At 39.7% G+C, this 21,475-nt stretch overlaps 1 protein-coding gene across 5 annotated transcripts in view; it reads right to left on the minus strand.

The window, feature by feature from the left end:
- Dock3 (dedicator of cytokinesis 3) overlaps positions 1 to 21,475 on the minus strand; it is a 401,182-nt gene that overhangs the window by 304,182 nt on the left and 75,525 nt on the right. For all 5 annotated transcript variants that reach the window (XM_057766540.1, XM_057766539.1, XM_057766538.1 and 2 more), the window contains exon 3: positions 12,766 to 12,806. In XM_057766540.1, the coding sequence (XP_057622523.1) occupies positions 12,766 to 12,806 (41 nt within the window). The remainder of the gene's footprint in view (positions 1 to 12,765; positions 12,807 to 21,475) is intronic.

Raw genomic sequence — 21,475 nt, forward strand, 5'->3', positions numbered from 1 at the left:
TCAATAAAAACAAAAAATTCAAAGAAAACACAATAATAAACATAATTCAGAAAAAAAAGTAGTAGTGCTGGAAGCAAGGCAAAGGGGTTGTAAAGTCTACAAATAATAAGCACAAATAAAAAGCATGTAATATCACTAATTATTGCTTTCCTTTTTTTTTCTGGAGACCGGGTTTTTCTGTAGCTCTGGAGCCTGTCCTAGAACCAGGCTGGCCCTGAACTCACAGAGATTCACTTGTCTCTGCCTCCTAAGTGCTGGGATTAAAGGCATGCACCACTACCACCCAGCTGCCTTCCATTAATATTTAAGATTGCACATTTTTCCAAGTTCTAACTTTGTCAAAATTTAATCAAATCCTTAAATATAGAAGCTATTCTTATATAAGCATTCTTGAGAAAAAAATAAAACCTGTAGTGTTGCAAGTTTAGAAATACATAGGGATATTTGAGAAGTGGTTCTCAATTAAAGACAGTTTGGCCCCATAACATACGTAATTGTACATAGTTTCTGTCCCACCTGGTTTCACAGCCATTCAGTCCCAAAGAAACACACAGAGGCTTATATTAATTATAAACTGCTTGGCATACGAGTTCAGGCTTATGATTAACAAGCTCTTAAAACTTAAATTATTTCAAGACTGCTGGCTGAGATGATCCAGCCAAAAGAATATGCTAGTCAGGACTTGACCATAATCCTAAATGTTCTTTGGGTCCCCATAAGAACATCAGCACCCACAATCGAAAAAACTACACCCACATTTCAAAAAATTGATTATGAATATTTGTCTTTGTTTAGTGCTGGTTACAAGTTGTTATGGACAATGGTCAGGAAAAAGGCTAAACAAAGGAGATTAGATTCAGGGTTTTGTTTTGAAAAGAAAAAAAGAGAACTGCTATGGGATAATGCTCTTGTACACTGTAAAGATTTGTCACTCAATCTGGTTTAATAAAACACTGATTTGCCAGTAGCCAGGAAGAAGTATAGGAGGTGCAACCAGACAAAGAGAATTGTAGGAAGAGAAAAGGCAGAAATGGAGTCACTAGCCAGACAGAGGAGGAAGATGAAATGTCTACTGAGAAAAGGGATCAAGTCACATGGCTAAATATAGACAAATATTATCAGTTAATTTAAGTTGTAAGAGCTAGTTAATAATAAGCCTGAGCTAACAGGTCAAACAGGGACTGAATAGCTGTAGAACCGAATGGGACAGAAACTCCCAGCTCCAGGTAATGTCTTGCATTCTTTTTCAGTCTTTCAACAAGGGGGGAAACAGACAGGGTGGAAGTAATAAGGCTTCTTAAGGAGAAAAGTCATATGTGATGCTAAATATCTCACATTGCATAAGATGGGTTTCTTACTGCAAACAACTGCCCAGACCAAAATGTTATACAGCAAAAATGAAAAAGCCTAGCAGTGCTGAATTAAAATTTGAAGGTACTGTTTTTCCTCTAATAATTACCTTAAAATGTAGTAAAATAAATAAGTCCACTGGCAAACTAATGCCTATCAATAATTTTTTAAACTTCTTTATTGAATCTTTGGGGGGTTCACATCATACACTCCAGTTCTGTTCACCTAGTGGTCTCCCATGAGCCCCTACTCCCATTAGGCTTCCCATGAAAGAAAACAAAACAAGGTAAGCAAGCAGACAAAAGCGAATAAAATAAAATAAAATAAACCAAAACAGAACCACACCAGAAGCAGAAAAATCTCTGCTTCTCCTTCTCTCCTGCCTCTGCATGACTTCATATGTCCTGGTGGAATTGGGGGCTTCAGTGTGTCATGTAGTATACCCCTTTGTCCCATCACCTTGACTAGTAACTTTTTACTTCAAAGACTAACTGGTCTGGTTCAATGCCTCTGGTTTTTTTTTATTATTCTTTTTTAATTAAAATTTCCACCTGCTCCCCGTTTCCCATTTCCCTCCCCTCCTCCCAAATATTGACCCCTCCCCCCACTCCCCTCCCCCTATCCCCACTCCTCTTCTCCTCCCCCTCTCGATACTGAAGAGCAGTCCAAATTCCCTGCCCTGCAGGAAGACGAAGGTCTTCTATCTAGGTCCAGGAAGGTGAGCTTCCAAACAGGCTAAGCTCCCACAAAGCCAGTTCATGTATTAGAATCGAAACCTAGTGCCATTGTCCTTGACTTCTCATCAGCCTTCATTGTCTGCCATGTTCAGAGAGTCCAGTATCAACCCATGCTTATTCAGTCCCAGTCCAGCTGGCCTTGGTGGGCTCCCAATAAATCAGTTCCTGTGTCACAGTGGGTAGGTGCACCCCTCGTGGTCCTGACTTCCTTGCTCATGTTCTCCCTCCTTCTGCTCCTCATTTGGACCTTAAGAGCTCAGACCGTTGCTCCAAATTGAGTCTCTGTCTCTACCTCGATCCATCGACAGATGAAGGTTCTAAGGTGATATGTAAGATATTCATCAGTATAGGATAGGGTCATTTCAGGTTCCCTCTCCTCAGTTGCCCAAGGTACCAGCTGGGGACATCTCCCTGGACACCTGCGAGCCCCTCTAGAGTCAAGTCTCTTGCCAACCCTAAAATGGCTCCCTTAGTTAGGATATATACTTCGCTGCTCCCGTATCCACCCTTCCTATATCCCAACCATCCCAATACCCCGAGCTCCTCCCATCCTCCCCTTCTCACGTTTCTCATCCCATTTCCCCTTTGCCCCATGCCACCTCACCCGCAAGTTCCCAGTTTTTGCCTGGCAATCTTGTCTACTTCCCCTATCCAGGCGGATGACTATACGATTTTCTTTGGGTTCACGTTCTTATTTATCTTCTCTAGGATCACAAGTTATATGCTCAATGTCCTTTATTTATGGCTAGAAACCGATTATGAGTGAGTACATCCCATGTTCCTCTTTTTGGGTCTGGGATACCTCACTCAGGATAGTGTTTTCTATTTCCATCCATTTGCATGCAAAATTCGAGAAGTCATTGTCTTTTACAGCTGAGTAGTACTCTAATATGTATATATTCCACACTTTCTTCATCCATTCCTCCATTGAAGGACATCTAGGTTGTTTCCAGGTTTTGGCTATTACAAACAATGCTGCTATGAACATAGTTGAACAGATACTTTTGTCATATGATAGGGCATCTCTTGGGTATATTCCCAAGAGTGGTATTACTGGATCTTGGGGTAGGTTGATCCCAAATTTCCTGAGAAATCACCACACTGATTTCCAAAGTGGTTGCACAAGTTTACATTCCCACCAGCAATGGATGAGTGTGCCCCTTTCTCCAGAACCCCTCCAGCAAAGGCTATCATTGGTGTTTTTGATTTTAGCCATTCTGACAGGTGTAAGATGGTATCTCAAAGTTGTTTTAATTTGTATTTCCCTTATCACTAAGGAGGTTGAGGATGACCTTAAGTGTCTTTTGGCCATTTGAATTTCTTCTGTTGAGAATTCTCTGTTCAGTTCAGTGCCCCATTTTTTTATTGGGTTAATTAGCATTTTAAAGTCTAGTTTCTTGAGTTCTTTATATATTTTGGAGATCAGACCTTTGTCTGTTGCAGGGTTGGTGAAGATCTTCTCCCAGTCAGTGGGTTGCCTTTTTGTCTTAGTGACAGTGTCCTTTGCTTTACAGAAGCTACTCAGTTTCAGGAGGTCCCATTTATTCAATGTTGTCCTTAATGTCTGTGCTGCTGGGGATAAACGTAGGAAGTGATCTCCTGTACCCATATGTTGTAGAGTACTTCCCACTTTTTCTTCTATCAGGTTCAGTGTGTTCAGACTAATGTTGAGGTCTTTAATCCATTTGGACTTGAGTTTTGTGCATGGCGATAGATATGGATCTATTTTCATTCTTCTACAGGTTGCCAACCAGTTCTGCCAGCACCATTTATTGAAGATGCTCTCTTTTTTCCATTGAATACTTTTAGCTCCTTTATCAAAAATCAGGTGTTCATATGTTTGTGGGTTAAAATCAGGGTCTTCTACTCGGTTCCATTGATCGACTTCTCTGTTTTTATGCCAATACCAAGCTGTTTTCAATACTGAAGCTCTGTAATAGAGTTTGAGGTCAGGGATGGTAGTGCCTCCAGACGATCCTTTATTATATAAGATTGTTTTGGCTATCCTGGGTTTTTTGTTTTTCCATATAAAGTTGATTATTGTCCTCTCAAGATCTGTGAAGAATTTTGATGGGATTTTAATGGGGATTGCATTGAATCTATAAATTGCCCTTGGTAGAATTGCCATTTTTACTATGTTGATCCTCCCAATCCAAGAGCAAGGGAGATCCTTCCATTTTCTGGTATCCTCCTCAATTTCTTTCTTCATAGACTTAAAGTTCTTGTCAAATAGATCCTTCACTTCCTTGGTTAGAGTTACCCCAAGATATTTTATGCTATTTGTGGCTTTCGTGAAGGGTGATGCTTCTCTGATTTCCCTCTCTGCTTCCTTAACCTTTGTGTATAGGAGGGCAACTGATTTTTTGGAATTGATCTTGTATCCTGCCATGCTACTAAAGGTGTTTATCAGCTGTAGGAGTTGTTTGCTGGAGTTGTTGGGGTCGCTTATGTACACTATCATGTCGTCTGCAAATAATGAAAGTTTAACTTCTTCCTTTCCAATTTGAATCCCTTTGATCCCTTTATGTTGTCTTATTGCTATTGCTAGAATTTCAAGCACTATATGAAAGAGGTATGGAGAGAGTGGACAACCTTGTCGTGTTCCTGATTTTAGTGGAATAGCTTTGAGTTTCTCTCCATTTAATTTGATGTTAGCTGTCGGCTTGCTATAAATAGCTTTTATTATACTTAGGTACGACCCTTGTATCCCTAATCTCTCTAAGACCTTTATCATAAAGGGATGTTGAATTTTGTCAAATGCTTTTTCAGCATCTAATGAAATGATCATTTTTCCTTTCTTCCTTCCTTTCTTTCTTTCTTTCTTTCTTTCTTTCTTTCTTTCTTTCTTTTGGTAGTAGAGTTTGTGTGTTTCCCTTCTTCAAGTTGTACTGGTGAAGGGTCATTAGATGTCTGAGTTATTGAGGGCATTGTTGGACTCCTTGGTTTGTGATTTTCCTTCTATTACTTTCTGTAAGGCTGGATTTGTGGCTACGTATTGTTTAAATTTGTTTTTATCCTGGAAAATTTTGTTTTCTCCATTTATAGTGAACGAAAGCTTGACTGGGTATAGTAGTCTGGGCTTGCATCCATGGTCTCTTAGTTTCTGCAGTACATCTATCCAGGACCTTCTGGCTTTCATGGTTTCCATAAAGAAATCAGGTGTAAGTCTGATAGGTTTACCTTTATAGGTAACTTGACCTTTTTCCTTTGCAGCTCTTAATATTCTTTCTTTATTCTGTATGTTTTGTGTTTTGATTATTATATGACGAGGAGATTTTTTTTTTTTTGATCCAGCCGATTCGGTGTTCTGTATGCTTCTTGGACCTTCAAAGGAATATCTTTCTTAAGGTTGGGAAAGTTTTCTTCTATAATTTTATTAAATATATTTTCTGGACCATTGAGCTGTACTTCTTCTCCTTCTTCTATCCCTATTATTCTTAGGTTTGGTCTTTTTATTGTGTCCCAGATTTCCTGAATGTTTTGTGATGACAATTTGTTGGTTATGCTGTTTTCTTTGATCAGTGTTTATTTTCTCTATGGTATCTTCAGTGTCTGAGATTCTTTCTTCTATCTCTTGTAATCTGTTGGTAGTACTTGTCTCTGTAGTTCCTGTTCATTTATCCAGATTTTCCATCTCCATCCTTCCCTCGGTTTGTGTTTTCTTTATTACTTCCACTTCATTCTTCAAGTCTTGAACCGTTTCCCTTACCTGTTTGATTACTTTTTCTTGTTTCTCTTGGTTTTCTTGGGTATCTTTGAGAGATTTATTCATTTCCTCTACCTTATTGTTTGTAATCTCTAATTGATTATGGCAGTTTTTCACCTCCTGTTTAAGGTCCTCTATTATTTTTATATAATTCACTTTTGAGTCGAATTCTTCTAATTCTTCTGGATAAGGGTGTACAATTGTTCTTATTTCGGGATTCCTGGATTCTGGTGATGTCACGTTGCCTTTCAAGTTGTTGGGGGAATTCTTGCATTGGCGCCTGCCCATCTCTTCCTTCAAATGGAGCCAGGAGAGGCCTGGTGTCTTGGACCAGTCTTTGCTGTGACTAACTCTCTGGGTGTATCTCCTCAGTGTAGGGGCAGGAACCGTTCCCTTCCAGATGAACTCCTCAACAACAAAACAGGGACGCCTGATATTCCAATGACCCACGGAAAAAAGGGCGAATGCAGGGGTAGTACGGGGTCGAGTAGAACACAGGCGACACTGCAGTACAAGCTGGAGGTGCCTGTGCTCCCTTTCGGGGGTTGTTGAGGCCTGCCCACTAGGCAGGCACTCACTACTCTGGTTGGGTAGCCTTAGTGTAGGGGGGTTTGTGCTCTCTACCGTGACAGTCCGCCCCAGGATAGCACACACTCACCCGTCCAGATGGAACTTCTCAGCACCTACACAGGGACTCCTGGTAGGCCAATGAGCCAGGGACCAAGGGAAGTAGGAGGCAGGCAGAGCGGGTCCAGGAGAGCACAGCAGACCCTGCAGCCCCAGCAGCAGGGGCCCGCGTTCCCTGGCGGGGACCTTGAGGCCTGCCTCTAGTCAGGGACTCACTGCTCTGGGTTGGTAGCCTTAGTGAAAGGGCAGGAAGCTGTTCCACAGCAAAGGACCTTGCAGACAAGGCAGGCTTGGGGGTGCCTATGGTTTTTTGTATATAATGCTCATTGGGTCTTCCCCAGAGCTCCTCTGGGATCTCCTGTAGCCATCCTGAGTATCATTCCACAGGATGAGTCACTTCGAGAGCTTCAGAAGGTCCCAGATGGAGTAGATGCTAGGGTGGGTCAACCCAAGGCCCAGATGCAGGCCTAGGTGTTAGCCAGACTGGTCAGATCAAGCCACTGGAGTCACCTGCCTTGTGTGCTGGGGAAGAGTAAGCTCCCCTACATACATGCCCTCAGAGTAGGTTCATCCTTGCCTGTGCTGAGGGGTGGGAGCCCTCTCTCCTGGTAGTGGCCAGCAAGAAGCAAAGTCAGTTTTCCCAGAGCAGTGAAGGGCAGGGCCAGGTCAGCATAGTCCTTTGATTTTAAATAAATTTTAATGAAAATAATAATATAATATTATATATGATACTTTTTCAATATAAGAAAAGCATAATACTTCTAATATTAAGCTACCAAAAGGTAAGAAATGTGAACAAAGCCAGACAGTGGTGGCACACACCTTTAATCCCAGCACTTAGAAGGCAGAGGCAGGTGGATCTCTATGAGTTCGAGGCCAGCCTGGTCTAGAAGAGCTAGTTCCAGGACAGGCTCCAAAACTAAAGAGCAACCCTGCCTCAAAAAACCAAAAAGAAAAAGAAATGTAGACAATATTAATTATGAAAGAGTAAGCAGGAATAGGAATATAGCTCAGGAGCTGGGTACTTATCTAGCATATACAATAATACCCTGGCATTCAAATCCCACCCAGTACCATATCCCAATCCACATCTCTGTTAGAAGACTTCTAACCCATCAGAGCCCAGGTCAGCTCCCTGAAAACCAGGTAAGCCGACACCTCACCCTACACTTGCCCTGCCTGTACCTGCACAGCCTGATACCAACCATTTCTCTTCTCCTCCTTACAAAACCCTGGCCCACACTTCTGGTCAAAACCTCCTACCTTGCCGGGCAGTGGTGGCGCACGCCTTTAATCCCAGCACTTGGGAGGCAGAGGCAGGCGGATCTCTGTGAGTTCGAGACCAGCCTGGTCTACAAGAGCTAGGTCCAGGACAGGCTCCAAAACCACAGCAAAACCCTGTCTCAAAAAAAAAAAAAAAAAAAAAAAAAAAAAAAAAAAACCTCCTACCTTACTACAGGTCAGGCCAGCATCCTGAACCCCAAAGGACCCCTGGCCAGATCAGAGACCATGCACATTGCCAGAATTCCAGCACCCAACTTGTGCAGCAATACCCATGCTGGAACAGAGGCCATCCAGGTCATGAGAAGTCAAGACCTAGTGCGGGCAGAAACCCTCTATTCAACAACTGGTCACTCCAACCAAAGGACCAGAGAGGAAATAGAAACCAAGTAACAAAACATCCATTCAACAAAGACAATCCCAAAAATCAGCACCTAGACCTATAATTGCTCCAAATTCAGATGCCTAAATGTCAGTGTAAGAACATAATCAACAGCAGCCAGAGTCCAGCGATCCCACTACAGCAAGCCCTAAATATTCCAACACAGCTGAAGCACAAGAAAACAACCTTAAAACCAAATTTAGAAGATGATAGAGGTCCTTAAAGAGGAAATTAATAAATCCCTTAGAGTTATGAAGAAAAAGACAATCAAAACATTGGAGGAAAATGGGAGCTCACCAACTCCAGCCAAGCTAGGAAGGAACAAGCATAGGACCAAACTTGTTCCTCTGAATGTGGTTGACAATTGCATGGCTGGGGCAGACTAAGGGACCACTAGCAGTGGCACCAGGATTTATCCCTACTGCATGTACCGGCTTTCTGAGATCCTATTCTCTTTGGAGGTATACTTTGCTTGGCCTAGATATAGAAGGGAGGGCCTTGGACCTTCCACAAGACAATGTGCCTTACCCTCTCTGAGGATTGGATGGGAGTTGGGTAGGAGCCTTTGTGGAGGGAATGGGAGGAGAGGAGGGAGTGGGAACTTGGATTCGTATTTTTTTAAAAATCTAATAAATTAAAAATAAAAAAGAATGTCAAGAAAGTTAAGAAAAAAAGCAGTTGAAGGAAACATTAAAACTGTTCAAGGTCTGAAAATGGAAATAAAAGCAATAAAGAAAACACAAACTGGCCAGGCAGTGGTGGTGCACACCTTTAATCCCAGCACTCAAGAGGCAGAGGCAGGCAGATCTCTGTGAGTTCAAGGCCAGCCTGACCTACAAGAGCTAGATCCAGAATAGGTACCAAAGGAGAAATCTTTTCTCAAAAAACAAACAAAAAAGGAAAAGAAATCACAAACTGAAGGAATTCTAGATATGTATAATCTAGGTAAGAGAATAGGAACTACAGCCCAAGCAGAATACAAGGGATGGAAGAGAGAATCTCAGGCATCAAATACACGATAGAAGAAACAGATACTTTGGTCAATAAAAATGTTAAATCTAAAAGATACCTAACACAAAACATCCAGGAAATCTGGGAAACTACAAAAAGATCAAACCTAAGAATGCTAGAAATAGAAGAAGGTTCCAGATTCAAAAGATCAGAAAATAATTTTTAACAAAATCATAAAAGAAATTTTTCCTAGCGTGAAGAAGGAGATGCCTATAAAGGTACAAGAAGCTTACTGAAAATGAAATAGATTGCAGCAGAAAATAAAGTCCCATCACCACGTAATAATCAAAACACTAAACACACAGAACAAAAAAGAGGATATTAAAAGCTGCAAGGGGAAAAGAGAAAGTAACATAAGAAAGTAGACCTATTAGAATTGCACTTGACTTCTCAATGGAGACTCTAAAAGCCAGAGGACCTGTACAGATGTGCTACAGACTCTAAGCAATCACAAATGACAGTTCAGACTACTATACCCAGCAAAACTTTCAATCACCAGAGCTGGAGAAAACAAGACATACCATGATAAAGTTGAATTTGAACAATATCTATCCACAAATCCAGCCCTACAAAAGGTAACAGAAGGAAAACTACAACCCACGTGATTGTAGAAAGTCCTTCTGAATATGTGTTGCTTTTATTGGTTAATAAATAAAGAAGCTCCTTGGGCTTATCACAGGGTAGAACAGAGCTAGGTGGGGAAAACTAAGCTGAATGCTGGGAGAGAGAAGGCAGAGTAAGAGAGGCCATGGAACTGCAGCAGGAGACAAGACACCAGATGCCAGATGAAAATTTACTGGTAGGCCACAGCCACGTGGCGATACACAGATTAATAAAAATGGGTTAATTTAAGATATAAGAGCTAACTAGTAATATGCCTAAGTGATGGGCCAAGCAGTGTTTTAATTAATACAGACTTCTATGTGATTACTTTGGGATCTGGGTGGTCAGGAAACAAATGAACAGCCTCTGACTACACACAGGGAAGTTAACTAACACCCATGAAAACACAGGCAATAAGTAATCTCACGCTAGCATAACCCAAAGAAGAAAACACACACATCACCAACACCAATACCACCTACAAAAAAATACCAGAAAGTAATAATCATTGGTCATAGATATCTCTCAATATCAATGGATTCAGTTCCCCAATAAAAAGACACAGATTAATAGAATGGATGCAAAAACAAGACCTATCCTTCTACATACAAGAAACACATCTCAACATCAAAGACAGACATTACCTCAAACTAAAAGGTTGGAAAAAGATTTTCCAAGCATATGCCCCAAGAAGCAAGTTGGCGTAACTACTATAATATCTAAATGAACTTCAAAAAAATTAATGAAATGAGATAGGGAAGGACATTTCATACTCATCAAAGGAAAAATCCTTAATCATCAGGGAAATACAAATTAAAACAACTTTGAGACTCCATTTTATACCTGTCAGAATGGCTAAGATAAAAAACAGAAGTGATAGATAACTCATGCTAGAGAGGAAAATACTCCTCCATCACTGGTGGGAGTGTAAACTTGTATAGTCACTTTGGATAACAATATGGTAGTTTCTCAGAAAATTGGGAATCAATATACCTCAAAACCCAGCTATCACACTCCTAGGCATACACCCAAAAGACACTATATCCTGTCACAAGGGCACTTGCTCAACTACATTTATAGCCACTTTATTCATATTAGCCAGAAACTAGAAACAATCTAGAAGTCTCTTAACTGAAGATTGGACAAAGAAAATGTGGTACATTTTACATTTTAGTCAGCTGTTAATATGACATAATGAAATTTGCAGGCAAATAAATAGAACTTGAAAAAAAATCCTAAGTGAGGTAGCCCCAACCAAGAAAGACAAAAATGGTATGAACTCACTAATAAGTAGAAATTAACTATAAAGTAAAAGATAATCATGATAAAATCCACAGACCAAGAAAAGGTAAGCAACAAGCAGGGCTTGAGGATGTGGGGGTGGGGTGGAGAGCAAGGATTTCCCTGAGAAGTGGAAATAAAATAGATTTTGAGGGTATACTAGGGTAGGTGGGAATGGGAACAGGAGGATCAAGTTGGGGGTGGATAGAGAAGGAAGAGTACTGGAAGAGACAACTACAAAATGGGGGCATTTCAGGATGAGGTAGGAACCTAGTGCAATGCAAATTCCCAGAAATCTACAAGGGTAATTCTAGCTAAGACTCCTAGCAATAGGGGATATGTAGCCTAAACCGGCCATCTCCTGTAACCAGGCAAGACTGCCAGTGGAGGGACTGGGACACCAACCCAGCCATATAACCTTTGACCTACAATTTGTCCTTCCTACAAGATGTGCTAGGCTAAAAGTGGCACAAAAATTGTGGGAGTGGCCAACCAATGACCAGTACAGCCTGGAACCCATGCCACAAGAAGGAGCCCACCCTGACACTGCCTGAAGTGCCAGGACCCAGAGGATGGATAGCCCAGAGATCTAGGATAAAACAAAACATGACTGTCAAAAAAAAAAGTCAATGTAATGATGCCTAATGATAATCTGCTATACTCATAGATTGGTGCCTAGCCTGTCATCAGAGAGGCTTCACTCAGGAACTGATAGAAATAGCTGATGCAGATACCCACAGTCAAACATTAGGCATTGCTCAGGCAATCCTTCGGAAGAGGAAGAAGGACTGTAGGAGTCAGAGGGTCAAGGACATCGCATGAAAACTCACAGAATCAACTAACCTGGACTCACAGGGGCTCACAGAGAATGAACTGGCAACCAGGGAGTCTGCATGGGACTGACATAGGCCCTCTGCATATATGTGACAGTTGTGTAGCTTGGTCCTCTTGTGGAACTCATAACAGTGGAAACAGGGCTTGTCTCTGACTTCTTTGTGGATTTGGGGGACCCTATTCCTCATACTGGATTTGCCTTGCCTAGCCTTTATACAAGGGGAGGTGCCTAGTCTTACTATAACTTGATATGCCATGTTTGGTTAATATCCCTGGAAGGATTAACCTTTTCTGAATAAAAACTAGGAAAAAAGGGGAGTGAAAAGGGAAAGTTGTATAGAGGGACTGGGAGGAGAGAAGGGAAGGGAAACTGTGGTCAGGATATAACAACAACAGTAACAATAATAATAACAACAAACATTAATAATGTTCCTAATTATAACTGCTAATTAAAATATATCTTATTTCAGTAAGCTAACATTAATTAAAACTGAACACATAAAATCTAATATATAACATCAGTATTCTAAGCATTCTTATTTAAGTTTACATTTAAATGAAATTTTTAATAGCAACCGAAAATGCTTAGTTAAGCATTATTTTCATCTTCCCATTTTGCATCTTAGCAATAAATTCATCTAACTAGACATGCGGTTCCACAGCACTAAAACTATAAATAAATCAATTTAGTTTTTGTCAAATCTTGAAGACAAATGACTTAAAAGTATGAACAGGCTTATATAGCTATAACCACATTTGCACTTTCTGTGATTTTTCTGAAAAATCATTTTAATACTGCTTGAGCATTAGAATATTCTTATACAATTCTGCCAAAAAGATGACTGTAGCTACTATAAAGTATTAAAGATGAACTAGAAAACAGTTGCTATGACTGTTACTAATATACAAGGCAAAATACACACTGAGGAACACAATGATAAATTCTCTATTACCTTCACATTAGGCTTCTTTGTTGAAACTCCTCTGTACCAACCTAAAAAGATATTAAAAATAATATTATTGTCATTCTATAAGAGCTATAATATAGTAATTTTAGAAAAGGCAGATGAAAGTGAAATTTTCCTTACTATGCTTTGGCTTCATTAGGATCTACAATGAAATGCTAGTAGTTTACTCAGAAAGGTTTTTATTTTTATTCAGTTTTGTTTTTATGGCAGGTAAGAAATACAGTGCAGACTGTTTCCTGATTCATTCATTCTCTCATGCAGCATAGACTGTATTATTCACTTGTGTGTTGGTGGTTGTTGTTTCTGTTCAGTCACTAGAGTCAGTATTGCTACTAGTACAGAGATCACTCTTTCCTTTCGGCATTCATATGCAGCAATACAAACAGAAGGTTCAATTACACAACAGAAGTAGAATTTTCAAGCAAGGGAAATTTTATAGCCATCCTTTCTCAATTCTATTATTTTCAGAGTTTTGCTAAAGTTCACTTGCGTCTGATAGGAAACAGCATGTAAAAATATAAACCAAGAAAAGTACTTACAAAAGGAAAATAAAAGTGAGAGTATAAATGACAGCCAATATTAACTGAGAACTTTTGTTATTAATTTTACATATTGCAATTGAGGGCAATTTCCATGTACTAATCTTCATATCTCACGACAGTGCTATGAAAGGGGGAAACCTAATTTTCACACATGAAAACAACAGATTACAAAAGAAGAGAAAATCGGCTTTTGTCAGTAACAACAGCTCAGACAATAAATTTCAATAACTAGTTTCACAAACTGAGTCTCAATTTCTTCATTGATCATTTTAGATAATCTTCAGCACTTGGGAAACAGAGGAAGGCAGATCTCAGTTCCAGGACATCCAAGGCTACACAAAGAAACCTTGTTTCAAAAAACTTTAAAAAAATAAAATAATAATCTTACTATACCTAAGATGAATATATTAAGACATCACATGGCAGAATGAGTCTTTTAAAACCTTGAGAATGAATGAATGAATGAATGAATGAATGAATGAATGAATGAATAAATAAATAAAGGCATGAGAATGCTCTAAAGCTACAGTATTCAAAGCTATGGGGTACTGGGGAAAATAGGCAAACAATCTACTAAACAAAAGATAAAATCCATAAACAGACCCACACAAACTGCAACTGACCCTTGACAAAGAAGCAACGGCAATACAATAGGAAAAAGATATTTTTTCACAAATGGTGCAAAAACAACTGGTATCAACTTGGAAAATAAATATATACATACACACTCAGCCCAGTCCCCAACTCGGGCAGTGACCCCCCCCCTCCTCCACCAGAGGCCAACCCAGTTGTCAGAGGTCTAGGTAGACCATTGATCAGCAGACCTCCCCCACTCTCTCAGTGCCCCTCCCTACCCTATTCCCAATCCATCCTCCCTTCTTTGTCACTAATTCCCAGGCCCCAATTCAGGCAGAGACCTCCTACTCAACCAGAGGCCACACCAGCCACCAAAAGCCCAGGTAGGCCATCCACCCACAAACTCCCTACTCTCTTGGTGTCCCCCACCTTATCCCCAATCCTCCCACTCCTTCTTGTTGCTATGTCCCAGATCCCAACTCAGGCAGAGAGCTCCTGATCCACCAGAGCCCACACTTCTCTGGTCTCAAAAGACCAGAGAAGATACAGAAACTAAGGAATAAAACACCCATCCAACAAAGACAAACCCAGAAATCAGCAACTAGACCTATAATCACTCAAAATCCAGATGCCTAAACGTCAGTGTAAGAACACAATCAACAATAGCCAAGTCATTAGTCAACACCAGAGTCCAGCCATCCCACTACAGCAAGCCCTGAATATTCCAACACAGCTGAAGCACAAGAAAACAACCTTAAAGTCCACCTTTATGTAGATGACAGAGGTTCTTAAAGAGAAAAATTTAAATTCCCTTAAAGATATTGAGGAAAAGACAATCAAAAAATTAGAGGAAATCAATAAATTCCTTAAAGAATGCAAAGAATAAACAAAAAGTTGAAGGAAATGAATAAAACTGTTCAAGACCTGAAAACTAAATACAGGCAATAAAGAAAAGACAAACTGAAGGAATTCTGGAAATGAAAATCTAGGCAAGAGAACAGGAACTACAGAGGCAAGTTTCACCAACAGAATACAAGAGATGGAAGAGAGAATCTCAGGCATTGAAGACACAATAGAAGAAAATGTCAAAGAAAATGTTAAATCTAAAAAACTCCTGTTACAAAACATCCAGAAAGTCTAGGACTCTATGAAAAGACCAAATCTAAGAATAACAGGAATAGAAGAAGAAGTGTCCCAGCACAAGGGCCAAGAAAATATTTTAACACTCGGGAGGCAGAGACAGGCGGATCTTTGTGAGTTCGAGGCCAGCCTGGTCTACAAGAGATAGTTCCAGGACAGGCTCCGTAGCTACAGAGAAACCTTGTCTCGAAAACAAAAAACAAAAACAAACAAACAAACAAAAAAAAAAGGTGATACCTATAAAGGTACAAGCAACTTAAAGAACATCAAATAAATTGGACCAGAAAAGAAATCCCCCTCGCCACATAACAATCAAAACATTTAACATAAAGAACAAAGAAAGAATATTAAAAGTTGCAAGGGGAAAAGAGCAAATAATGTATAAAGGCAAACACGGCTCTGGTAGGCCTTGTCCTTCCCCCATTCCCTCTGCCTTGCTAAACTCCATTAGGTCACATTCCTAAAGGTCTGTTCCCTTATTTGGTCACTTCCTACCCCTAAGGCTGACTACCAAGGTCCAACTATCAAAATACTGAAGTCTAGTAATAAAAAGCCCCCTTTTGGTAACCCTAAATAACCTGTCCAATTAAATACCTCATCCTGACACAGGGTTTCCCCATTTATCTTTATAAACTTATTAGTATTCATGAGAAATAATTGGAATCACATTCTGGGAGAGACATTGGTACTCCATGCTTCTTGACATCACATTACTGACAATAGCTAAGATGAGGAAGCAACTTAAACATCCATCCAAATGACTGCATGCAAAAAAAAAAAAAAGATAAACACATATAATGGAAGATTATTTATCCTTTAAAAGAAAAACCCTTGATCGTAAAACAATACAGATTAATTTTATGGATAATACACTATGCAAAAATAAGTCAGTCACAGAATGACAAATGTTCAATGGTTCTGTTTATATGAGATTCAAAACAGCCAAACTCATAAAAGTAAAAATTAGAAGAGTAGGTATCAAGACAGGGTGGAAAAGGAAGTTGAAGAATTGCTAGTTAACAAGTGTAGTGGTTTAAACAAGAAACATCCCCCATAGGCTTATGTATTTGAACACCTGGTCCACAGTTGGTGGTGGTATTTGGGGAGGTAGTATAGCTTTAATGAAGGTACTATATCACTGTCTCCTCTCTATCCAGAGGCACTCATTTGTCCTTTGAGGGCAAATATCCCTTCCCCCTCCCTGTTCCTTTTCCCTTTTCCCTCATTCTCTATCTCCTGTCTTTGTCTCTTGTTCCCTGCTCTCTGTCCCTCGGGGACAAATAAATCTCTGAGAACTTGGTCTTGGGGTGTTTTGTGCCAATACTGTTCCTTTCATTGATTCCATGACTCATATTTGACCTACAGGATTACCCCTAGCCCAGTTCTTCCATATTCAGACCTTCAGGTACTGGCTTTATCATTCCAATAATGGCTAATCGGCATGTTTTCCCCTGAACGCCTACATTCCTACACTCCTGATTAGCATATTCAATTAAGTTTGCTGTGGTTCACAAGCTTTCCTTTAACTTTTGGTGACTGTACCACTGGAATTCAGAGCATCCCCCTCCAAAAAAAAAAAAAATACCTGCCGACAGTCCTGGATTTCTCCTCAGATAACTGTGTCCTTTCTCTTGATGACAAGTCTGGGTAATAGCCTTTCCTTCCTAAAGGAACTCCTTATTGGCCTATGGAGATTCATGCAGACACCCTGACTCTAGACCTACACTCACCAGAAAACTTACACCCAAATATTAATGGTAGACTTCAGCACCCAACAATAATTCTGGTACCTGAATGTGTATCTGTTTTCTCTTTTGTCTGCTCCAAGCCCTCTATATAACTCCTACATGCTCTGAACTTTCCTACAGTCCACCATTTCATGTCCTATTTAAACCTCCACATAATATAGAAATATTAACTGCCCAGTACTCTATGCCCACCAGCGATGCACCTGCACCCTGGCATAGTTCAGAGTCACAACAGCAAAACAGCAAGAAATTGGAAACAACCTGGATGTCCCTCAACCAAAGAATGGATAAAAAAAAAAATGTAGCACATTTACACAATTAAATATTACTCAGTAGTTTAAAAAATGGCATCATGAAATTTACAGGCAAATGGATGGAACTAGAAAAAAAAATCATTCTGAATGAAGTAACCCAGACCCAGAAAGACAAACATGATATGTACTCACTAAATAATAATCATGCTACAATCCATAGACCCAGAGAGGCTAAGTAACGAGGAGGGCTCTAGGGAGGACACATGAATCTACCTTGGAAGGAGAAATAGAACAGATTTTGTGGCTAGACTGAGGGAGGGACCAGGTATTGGGGAATGGATGGAGGGAGAGAGTACAGGGAGAGAGGACTGGAACTGGAGGACATATGCAGGGCAATGGAAACTCCCTGGAATCTACGAGAATGATCCTAGTGAGGTTCCTAGTAATGGAACATATGGAGCCTTGAACCATCCATCTTCTGTAACCAGGCAAGGCTTTCTAGTGAAGAAACTGGGACTCCAACCTAGCCACAAAACCTTTGACCTACAAGATGTGGTAAGGCCAGCCAGAACTTGTGGGAGTGGCCAACCAATGACTAGTATAATTTGAAGGCCATGTCAACCAATGATGGGTCTAATTTCAGGGCCACAACACAAAAGGCAGTCCATGCCCAGCACTGCCTGCATGACCAAGAACCAGAGGCTAGATAGCCCAGAGACCTACGACAGAACCAAACACAACTGGCAAAAAAAATAAATAAATTTTAAAATAAATAAATAAGATCAATGAAATGATTCCTAATGATATTCAGCTATACTCACTGATCAGTGCCTAGTTCAGACATAAGAAAGGCTGCTTCTGGCAGCTGATGGGAGCAGATGCCGAGATCCACAGCCACACAACAGGCAGAGAGCAAGCCCAGGTTGGAGGTCTCCATCAGGCCCCTCCCCTCAGAACAATGGAAAGGCCACAGATTCAAATAAGCAGGGCTCATGCGAGCTCACAGAGACTTAAGTGGCAATTACGGAACCTGCATGGGTCTTTGCTAATATATATTAGGGTTGTTAATTTGGTGTTTTGAGGGGATTCCTGATAGTGGAATCAGGTGTCTCTGGTTCTTTTGCCTGCTCTCCTTTTCCTCCTAACTGGTTGCCTTGCCCAGCCTTGATGTGAGCGTTTATGCATAGTCTTGCTGTATCTTGTTGTGCCACATTTGGTTGATGTCCCTGGGAGGTTTGCTCTTTTCTGGGGAGAGACAAGAACGGGGTGAATCTGTAGGGAGACTGGAAGTGGGGAGTAGGTAGAAAGAAGTGGAGAGAGTGGAAATTGCATTCAGGATGTACTGTACAAGAGAATAAATTATGAATATATGGATACACACACACACACATGAGAGAAAGACATTCTACCTTCACAAAAATTAACTCAGCTGGATCATACATCTAAACGTAAAGTGCTAACTATAAACTCTCAGACGACATCACAGGAGAAAACTTCAGTAATATTAGGTATGGTGATGATTTTTAGGTGCAAAACCAAAAACATGATTCATGAAATAATAAGTGAACTACACAAAAATCTAAAGTTTCTGCCCTATGAAAGATAATGACAAGAAAGTAATATGGGCCACTGAGTAGGAGGAAATCTTTACAATGATAAAATATCTGATAAAATATCATTACCTCAATTATATATAAAGAATACATACAACTCAACATGAAGAAAATAAATAGCCAACCAGGTGTGGGAAAAGAAAGAGGGAGAGAAGGGGAGGGAGGAAGAAGAAATGATAGTAGCAGAATAAAGGTGAAGAGAGGAAATCAAATTTAAAGATAGGTAAAAAGAGCTAAACATCTTACCAAATAAGATGATAAATGGTAAAATAAAAAGACAGTCATCATCAACTGACTAAGGAGCTGCAAATGAAAACAATAGGATACAACTACACACAGAACCACCTAAAACTGGAATACTGGTAACATAAAACGCTAGGAAGAACATAGTGTTTGTTCATTTATTTATACTACATGAGGAAAACATAAAATACCATGTCCCCTTGCAGTCAAACCTTTTCCCAAAGCCCTGGAAAATACCGATCTAAGTAGCTTTAAAAAAAAAAGTATTATCAGCTGGGGAAGGGGAGGCAAACCTTGGGAGACAGTTAGAGGCCAACCTGGTTTACACAAAGAAACTCTGTTTTAAAAAACAAAAAAGGGGGGGGGGAGTATTATCATCTTCTCAGATTTGACCTCCATGAGGATCATAAGCATCATACTCACTGAACTTCAGTTATCATATTTTCATTTTATTTTATTTATTGGCATGAATTACCTAAAATACTACTGAGGCAGAGTGTACTATTTCCATATATATATATATATATATATATATATATATATATAATATGGTGTGCAGTGATAAAATCTAACCTTTTTTCTCAATTTTTACCTCAATGAATACATTTCAGACCCTTGCAATAACTTTAATTTTCAGATTAACTTTTTTTAAACTTCTAAATATGAGAAAGAATGAACAGTAACTGTCTTTCTGTGTCTAGACTGCTGCATGTAACATGATGTCCTTCCTCCAGCTCTACTCAGTGTATTACCAATGACAGGACTTTGATCCTGCTATTGTAATAATACTCTATCATGTATACAAAACACATTTTCTGTCTCAAATTCATTTTTTGATAGATATCCAGGTTGAATCCTTATTTTAGCTATTATGAATAGTGCAGCAATAAATATGTGTACACATGTACCTCTTTGTTACACTGACTTCATCTCCTTTGGATAGCAACCAAATACAGGAATAAATGAATCATATGGTAATTCTAATTTTATAGCTTTCTGAGGACTCTCCAAACTGTTCTCCATAATAGATGTACTAATTTACACTTCTACCAACAGTACATAAGAGTTGTTTCTTTCTCCATAACATTACCATTTTCTGTTATTTTTGATCTGTTTATAATATCTTCTAATTGGAGTAACACGGCATCTCATTTGTAGTTTTGATCTCGATTTATCTAACAATAATACCGAGCATTTTTCAAATACTTGAGGGCCAATTTTATTTATTTGTTACACCTGTCACCACAACCACAAGTCACATCAAAATTACAACTAAACACACACACCAAAATAAATTTAAAAAAAAACTAAAGATTTCACTTGGAGAAATAACTGTTCTTGTTTCAAGTATTGTTTCTGGTAACTGAACAACCTCTTATATGTAGGTCTTCTTGGCTCAGGTGCTTTACTACATATATGTCATAACATCACTCACAGTCTCCTTCCTCAAAACACTGAAAGAATGAAACATATATAGGGTTCCCACCAGCACAAAGCTCAAAGATTCTACAGGCTGAGGACTTCATGGTGAAATACAGCCTCGGTTGGTCTACATTAGCAGACCTGTCCACTTACATTTTTCCTTTTTAGTAATAGCCATTTTAACAGAGGTATGGTAGCACACTAAAGATCTGATTTCCACTTCCCTGATGATTTGTGATGCTGAGCATTTTTCACATGCTAATATGCCTGGCATCTTTAGTTTTCCTTTGAGAAATTGATATAAGATTCTCCTCTGTATGCTGTGAATATGTTTTATTACCATTGGTTAAACAAGAAAGCTGCTTCAGCCTATGGCAGAACAGAATAAAGTCAGGCAGGAAATTTGAGCAGAGATATACAGAAAGAGTAACTACAGTCAACAAGATACCATGTAGCTACCGAAGGAGACAGACACTGGAATCTTACCAGTAGGTCACAGCCTCGTGGTGATACATAGATTAAACAAAATGGGTTAATTTAAGAGGTAAGAGTTAATAAGAAGCCTGAGCTAATGGGCCATGCAGTGTTGTATTAATATAGTTTTCGTGTGATTATTCAGGTTTAGGCACCCAGGAAATGAATGGGCAGTCTCCCCTTTCAAAATGATGCCCACTGTCTGGGGCATGGATCCACAGAAGACCTTAAAAAAAAAAAGAGGGCTACTAGATCCACAAAAACAGGAGCCAAGCACAGTTTTTTTGGTAACTGCATTTTTTTTCTGCAGATGTTTTTTTAAGAAAAGGATTCCTGACTCAGCATTAGCAGCAAAACTTGCATGTCTTCTTTAAGAGATGGTAGCTCTGGCTCTTTGGGGAAGTCCTGCACTTAAATGGAGTTTGTGGGTAGAGTGCTACAAGTTGCTTAATGGTGACATAGATCTGCTGCGTCCCTGAAGCTAGGGTAATGAGCATGGATTGCAGAGTTGGCAGCAAACATACCTCCGCCATATTGAGAAGGCCAAGAGAGGCAGAGTCAGCATGCAAGGCCCCTGTGACGAAGCTGATTACCATTTTTAAAGCACTCCTGGTCATAAAATGATTATATATACACATTAAGACAGATTCGGATGAAAAAAACCTCTGAATGGGTCACAGTAT

This window comes from Chionomys nivalis, chromosome 4, assembly GCF_950005125.1.
Source record: "Chionomys nivalis chromosome 4, mChiNiv1.1, whole genome shotgun sequence".
In the NCBI taxonomy this organism is placed as follows: Eukaryota; Metazoa; Chordata; class Mammalia; order Rodentia; family Cricetidae; genus Chionomys; species Chionomys nivalis.